This window comes from Egretta garzetta, unplaced genomic scaffold (genome assembly GCF_000687185.1).
Source record: "Egretta garzetta isolate BGI_Z169 unplaced genomic scaffold, ASM68718v1 scaffold123, whole genome shotgun sequence".
Taxonomy (NCBI): domain Eukaryota; kingdom Metazoa; phylum Chordata; class Aves; order Pelecaniformes; family Ardeidae; genus Egretta; species Egretta garzetta.
Genome location: NW_009259182.1, coordinates 1,265,262 through 1,272,905, shown reverse-complemented (window position 1 = coordinate 1,272,905; position 7,644 = coordinate 1,265,262). Strand labels below are relative to the sequence as shown.

At 35.5% G+C, this 7,644-nt stretch overlaps 1 protein-coding gene across 4 annotated transcripts in view; it reads left to right on the top strand.

Moving 5' to 3' along the window:
• Positions 1-6: 6 nt before the first annotated feature.
• Positions 7-7,644, top strand: part of PIGF (phosphatidylinositol glycan anchor biosynthesis class F) — a 32,575-nt gene continuing 24,937 nt past the window's right edge. For all 4 annotated transcript variants that reach the window (XR_004841592.1, XM_009635671.2, XM_035891265.1 and 1 more), the window contains exons 1-3: positions 7-456; positions 2,205-2,296; positions 3,189-3,305. Coding sequence is in view for 3 of the 4 variants with exons in the window: in XM_009635671.2 (XP_009633966.1) it covers positions 229-456; positions 2,205-2,296; positions 3,189-3,305 (437 nt within the window). In the remaining variant the exon portion in view is untranslated. The remainder of the gene's footprint in view (positions 457-2,204; positions 2,297-3,188; positions 3,306-7,644) is intronic.

The following is a 7,644-nucleotide window of genomic DNA, read 5'->3' as shown; positions in this document are numbered from 1 at the left end:
TCGCCCGGCTCTCCTAGCGCAGCGCAGCGCTGCCCTGTCCGTGGGTGCGGGGTTGAACTTTAAACGAACGACATTCTCATGCCCCAAAACGATCACTTTCGCCCCCAAACTAAGCTCTGCCTTGCGTGTTGCGACTGGGCAAAGACCTTACCCTGTAGCGCTTCCGCTGTGTTTCGGTAACGGGGTGCGACTTGCTGTCTTGCAGGTGGCCGGTTAACAGGGGACGCGATGAAAGAAGCAGAAATAAGGAGGCTCTTGGCTGCCAACCTCCTCTGCGTTTTTTCAGTTATTCTGACAGCGGTTCTGCCGGCTTTCTTCTGGGACGGATTCACGGTTTTGGGAACACACCTCGCGTGGCTGTGTATTTGTTCTGTTTGCGTTAGTACCTTTAATGTAATCTTGCACTTAGTCCTTAAACCAAATCTGTCTCCCAAGAGAAGTTCATTTGCTCACAAGGTAAGATTGTTGTTCTTAAATTGCTACCAGACAATACCGAGGGGAAGCAAATTCTTTCACTGAAATAATTAAATGAGGAAGGAGGAGGACAACTTTTGGTGGTGAATTCTTGTTTTCCATGAATGAGCCGAGTGTAGCGCCTTTTGGAAGTTCTTTCAAATCTGTCAGAAATTCAATGTTTTCGTGATGTTAAACTTTCTCTAACTGTAAACAACCCGTTCAGGTGAGCAATTCTGTGCCTTTTTCTCATTAATATATTGGTTGTAGTCCCAGCTGTTGATCTTCCAACAATTTGCATGGTGGCAAAAATCGGCAAAATTGAATGGGCACAGAACTCATTTCATAGTCTAGGCCTGGCCTTCAGCATTATGAAGAAACGCTTTTTTCATGTGTAGTTACAAGCTTCTGATGACTTTACAGGGAGAGAAATAGTTTTTAGATTTTGAGACTTAAGATAGACTAGGTCATCATAATTTAAACAAAGTTGGTAAATTTTAAAAAGTGCTGTGGAAAAGTATTAAAATGCTTACGTTTCCTTGAATGATGACGTTTACGTACAGAAGAATCTAAATCTGGGAGAAATTTTTGTAGCTGCAGTTTGTAACAGGAGCATTAAAGGTATGAATCCCAAGGAGATAGGTTTGAACAGAGCGAATTTGGAGCAGCACACAGCTTGTTCAGGAGCAGGGAAATACACTAGTGTTTTGAAGTCGGGTGGATAGTCTTGCACTCCCAACTTGCCGAGTCAGGCTCTGATGTGGTGATTTTTAAACATTTAAGCAAACATCCCTGAAAGCAGTACCTTTGTATGCAAAGCTTCTGTCTAGTTTGGCTGACTGAGAGTGATGCGAATACACAAAGTCATTATGGAAAACAAGTATTTTAACCATCTGTGATTTAAAAACGAAGCAGGCTTTGTCTTCTAGGTGAGACTTCATCCCAGCCTAGCATAAGGAGTAAATATATTTTTTAAAAAAGTGTTCAAGTGAAATTATGGATTTCTAATGGTGACCTTATCAGAACAGATCTAACTAGCACTGCTTTATTAAATGGCTATGCTTATGACATAGTGACTACCCAGAAACTGTTGTTAAAATTCGTAGGAAATTATATGTGTTTTGCAGATTTAAAGTAAGTTGTGGACATTTCTCAAATGGATTTAGAAATTAAGATGCCAAGTTCAAAATGTAGTGGTTTTTATTTCACGTAACTTTAAGTATTGCCTTTGATTCTGAATGTCTTTTTTTTTTTTCATATTGCATATTTTCTTGCTTTTAAATATTTTTTTTTTACTTTCTGTGAAAGATGCCTTTTAATGAATGGACATAACACTTTTTTTTTTTTTTCATATTGCATATTTTCTTTTAAATATTTTTTTTTTTACTTTCTTTGAAAGATGCCTTTTAATGAATGGACATAACACCCAGATGTAAAACAGAAATGTAAAAATATCCAATAAAATTATCTCTGTTTATCTTGTCATTTCCAGTGATATTTTTTGTATGTTTGCCTTATTATCATAGGGTGCATGAAAAAAATTTATATGGTGTGATCATTTTTAATTAATTATTTAAAGTATTAAACATAGGGAAAATGTTTTGAAACATGCCATGCTATTATCATACTGTGTTGTAGATGAAATTAGAGAAATAGAGTGCAATGCTATTGATAAGATATAGACTACGTATGTTACTTATGTTCTCTTTTCTTTTGAAACATTATTCTGATACTTTATTGCTCTTTTTTAGATATCCAGATTTCTAAAATGCTGTATATACTTTTTCATGTCTTGCATACTATTTCATGCGATTATTGTTCTTTATGGAGCACCTCTCATAGAGTAAGTCAGAAGACCCTATCTTTCTCTAAACATTGTAAGGGGCAGTCCTCCTTGCAGATATTGGTATAAGTACTTGTCTATTTCCCGGTGCATTGGAAGTTAAAGGATAAGCTCCTGGCTGGGGGAAGAAGGGTGGCTGGTTTGGTTTTGGGGTTGGTTTTCTTTTTTGGTTGGTTGGGGTTTTTGGTTGTTTTTGGTTTTGTTTTTGTTTTTTTTTTTAGAAGCCAGTCCTTACAGTTTCTGTGTTTTGGACATGTGTTGTTCGAGACAGTTACAAACAACTCCTTTTACTTTTACATGTTAAACACATGGTACAAACATTTTTCCAAGTTTCACTTAGTCATTTTCCCCATAAGATTCTAAAACGTGCCTCTTGCAGTCTTTCATCCTTTTGATATTAGTGTTTTAATTTTTAGGAATGATTAAAAAGGGAAAAAAAAAAGAGGCATGAAGCAAGCCTGATTTCTGAGCGAGATACTAAGTTACTGACTAACAATGGCATCATGTAGTTTGGTTTCATGGTTGCTTCCACAACATCAAACTAGAAAAAGAAATGGAATAATGAAGTAAATATCCAAGTGTACCTCAATTCAGATCTAATGTTCTATATGAGGTACACCTGTGTTTTTTAAAATGTTACAGGTATCGGGCATTTAAAGTAATTACTGCATTTCAGTCTTTGTTGAGATAACAGATACCAGAATTCCTTCCATCTTTCTTTACGATTCTACAGAGTAAGAAGAAAATACTTTATTCTTCTACATGAGGTTTAAGAAAGCATTCATGCTTTCACAAGTTAATTTAGAGGGTTTCTTTTTTTTTTCCTAAATCTTGGAACTCTTAGAAAATCAGTAACTATGTCACTTAATTTTGTAATATTCCTTCTTTGTAGGTCAGTGACTGAGACGTTTTTATTTGCGGTTCTCTTGTCTACCTTTACTACTTTACAATGCTTGTGTACGCTGGGACCAAATATACAAGCATGGATACGGGTATTTAGTAAAAATGGGTAAGTTCTATTCTAAAGTTTTTGATTTTACCCAGAATAGAAATGGACAGAATTGATGTAAAGAATGTATCATGGAATTTTTTGTAAAGAAGGGAAAACTTCCTGCATTATGGGTGTTTTTCATATTTGTAATTACAGGCTTATGAAAGCTCTTCTGACAAAATTACTATTTATTTTGAGGAAATTTGATTTAGAAAACTGGCTTTTTATTTTTGTGCACTCTGGTATGAAGGTTGCCAAATAAAAAGGAGACCTGAGACTGAGCTGTACAGGGAGAATCTTGCACATGATCCAATAGTACTTCTGTAAATACAGCTTTTAAAGGAGGAATAACAAGCCAAAACAAACACTATTTTAACAGCATTTTAACTTGAATATAATGGTGAAAACAATATATAATTTACTGTGGTCTTAAGTATGTGATCTTTATCCATGCTTTTTTTCAAATTTCAAAGCAAGCTGTTTTCAGTGTCAGAGTTTTCAAGCATTAATTTTTTTTCTAGAGTATGTTTAAAGAGCCTTTTTACCTCACTTTCACCTCTGTGACATTGGCATGTATAAAGGATAATGTATTTTTCAGAAGTATTCTATGTCTTCTGCCTTTTTTCATTCACCAAATAACAAAATTGTTGAAAGACTGGGATGCTGAAACATAAAGAAGCCCCCACACATGCTTGAGATTTAATAATAAGATGTTAGCATTCAGTTAACACCTTTTAATAGTTCATAAGGGTGAAGTCTCATCTCAAAAGAAAGTGAGAACTTGTATGATGCTGCTGACCCATGGAGTTACTTTTGGTTTAAACTTTTGTAGAGGAGAACAAAAGTAGACTTTTTATAGTGGTTTCAGGTGTTGACTTTTGGTTTATCTCAGTTCTCAGCTTACTGAAAAATATCTTGAATCCTTATTCGAGTCAGTTATGTTTGGTTTTTTATTTTCAGCAGAAGGTTTGAATAGACTCTAAAAAGCATGGAGTTGTTTAGCCAAAACAAATCATTGCTGATTCATTTAGTCATCTTTGGAGGTTTTGCAACTGGAAATAATAGTTGAATTGAAGTAACAGATGTTTGACAACAGTCTATCTTTGTGCCAGGTTAGATTTTGAATGCCTGTCAATCTCTTTCTTTCCTAGTCTAGATCTTAATGTTATGTCAGCACAATTAATGCACGGGAAACAGAGTTGTCTTGTTTTGACATTTTTTCTGTGACAATTTGTACATACTTCTTACTAGTGAGCCATGTGATGTTATCTGAATAAAATGTCTATTTAATATTTATGTTTATTTAGACTAGCCTTTGAATGAAAGTAGACTACAAAGAAATAGTGTAGAAATTTTTTTATGGATTGTAGCAAGCTGCTCTTTTAAAATTGATCCTGTGTTTTTTCATTTGACTTCATGAATAAGTTGCAACATCTTGTGTTTAGGTGCGAGCCAAGTGTAAACGTGATATATTAAAAGGTTGTCTCTAACTTAACTATGTGGAATGAGGTGGGACTGGTTGAATGGACAAAAAGTATGGTTAGGTAAGATCAACACAGCTGTTTGCCTTGAAAGAAGAGTTTAGCGAATTGAATTGCACTGGAATAGCAAGCTGGAAAGTCTGATTAAGCATGTAGCTTAGTATGAAAAAGGAATGTGTTTTAAAAGTATCTGAATACAACTTAGACTTAAATAACCACAGGCATTTATTTTTGTTACTCTTATTTGCCTGTGCAATATTTCTAAGATCAAAATGTGCTTGTGCTACTGGCTTTGCAGAAAGACAGAAAAAGACTTCTAGAAAAAGAAAGTTTATCTTGATATCTCAAGTGTAAATAAGTAACAGATATTAATTACCTAGCTGTTGCTCTGGATAGCTTTCTGCTATGTTTTAGGTGGTCTAGCCTGAAAATATTGATGCGCATAATGTCTTGTCAAAGGCCTATTATAAAGTTGCATTCATGTAACTTGTACGTAGTCTATTGCATCATAATAGCTATAGTACAACTGCGTCAATCCAATTTAAATATTTTGGGGATAATCTTACAAAGTGCTTATTTTTTCTGCAGAGATGCGTAGTTTTCTCTGTTTCTATTTGCAGTACTTGAAAGTGTAGTCACTGCTAGGAAAATCACTTCTATTAAGGTTACTATGAGATCAGTCTTTAAGTGCCCATGCCTTTAAGGAGGTGGATTGTATGCGCTGTCTCATGATAACACGTAATCTGTAACACTGCAAGTATATTTGTTTGTATTATAAAGTTTGGGTTGTTGATGGGGTGGAGGGGAGGTGGTGTTTGGTTGGGGTTTGGGTTTTTTTTCTGTACATGAAACAGTTGCATGAAAACACAGTTGTAGCTCAGACAGTAAATTGCACATGCTCCACGTTCTCAAACTGAGTACACTTTTGAATTGGAAATGTCAATTTCATAGACCAAATAGGTTTGGGGTTTTTTTAAATTACTTTAAGAAATTTGAATAATTTGTTCTTACCCACATATTTATAGTCTATGTACACACAGAATGTGTGAGAAAAGTAACTTTGTGTATTCTACATTGTAAAAAATTCAATTCTAAGTAGGCTGTAAATAGGACTCTTCACTAGTTCTGCATTTGGCAAGGGGTGGGTCGTGGGTCCATGCCAGCTGTCTCTGGACTCTGTATTCTGACATCTAGTGTTGTGACCAATGTCATGACACTGATCATACGCTATCATGTGCTGCTGTAAGCAGAGAGAGAGAAATAAAAGCTACCGGCACTAATGGGAGCAAGTGGCTATTCTTTAAATGGCTTTTCAGTAACTGTTGGCTGAAATAGCCTCCTGCATAAAGGCGTTTAAAAAATCAGCTTTCACTTGCTGATTTTTATTGCTCCTTTTGGAGACTGTTTATTTCAAATCACATCTGAGTACTTGTGTTGAAATTTCTGGTGTAATAGTAATTGTTACCTGGGTAGGAAATAGATTTTATTTGGAACTTGCCAAAAATAGTATAAACCCCTACCTTTAGGGGTCCTTCCAGTTTTCATTTCACCTATTTTATCACTTGTTTGTAAACTGCATACTCTTACAGACTTGGAAATGTCCTTTGTAGAGGTAGGCATCATCAAATACTAAGTGCTGCTTAGTATTTCAGTCCTGATTCAGCCCAGAATTCCAGATCTTATCCTTGCAGTCTTAGTAGATTCTTTTATGTTAGCTAACTTCTTAATTCAAACATTATTTAAAACAGCACTTAATGTATTGTATTATCTAAAGAGGTTAAATAATTACTTTAGGCTTCAAAAGGCCTTTGTGCCACTGGCGATCATTTATTATCTTAAATATTGCTAGTTTTGCCTGCAGAATGATCTTAGTTGTTGTTTATTCACAGTTAAAAAAAATAGAAACCTATAAAACTCAAAGTTTATAAATGTTGCTGCAGTTGTTAGCCTCATGTAAATTAAGGGTTTATGTGATGGGTTAATGGGTTAAAGAATACCTGCAAAAATCCCAACAGGTGACATTCCATGAAGAAAAGGGAATAATCAGAGTATTCTTCCTTCGGGATAATGTTGGAGGACAAGTCAGGTTGTATTTGAGTAGCCAGCGTCCATGCTGCAGAGTGGTTGAATTAGCAGCCGAAATGGTTGCCAAACTACCAATGGCTGTTCTTCTCTTGGGCACTGTGCCTTGCTAATTCTGTTGTTTTGCGTTTGGACTCAGTCTGATAACTCCATATGGTGTAGCAGTATGTGTGTAGATCTACCAGATAAGATGTCTTGTGGGGTATAAATGTGCCTCAGTCAGTCCTCAGTATATCCTGCTGGCTCTTTCACTGCTTTAAGGCTGTAGTGAATGTTCTCTTCCCTGTGCTGCCTAACAGCTCTCCTCTCAGTCATTCAGCTTCTGAAAATAATTTACAAGAATTTTTTTTGTGCAGACTCTAAACAGTTTTATAGTTAAATCAAGACCTTTCCCTTTAAAAAAAATTTCAAGCTGGTAGGAAGGATTGTGAGTTGGGGTGTTGTAAATTAAAGCCATGGGGTTGTTGTAGAAGAATAGTTCTGCAAAGAATGTCAATCTTGCACCATAACTATTATCATCTGTATGACCTTTATTTTGCAAACAATGAAAAATGTTTGCTTTACACTTGTGAGCCGTTTGGTCAATAGCAAATGCAGCAGGGAGTTTGGTGTACTCAAAAGTAAAGTCAGAAATTTTAGACTCTTCAAAACAAGGTATAGGGTTAAAGCTTTCATGTCATGTAACCTAAATGGCACGTGTCAAGTTCAGAGTTTACTATCCATCTAGTCTTCTAGCTATAAAAATGCACATTTTTTTTTTTTCTTCTGCTAGCTAAAGCTAGGTTTGTGTCTAT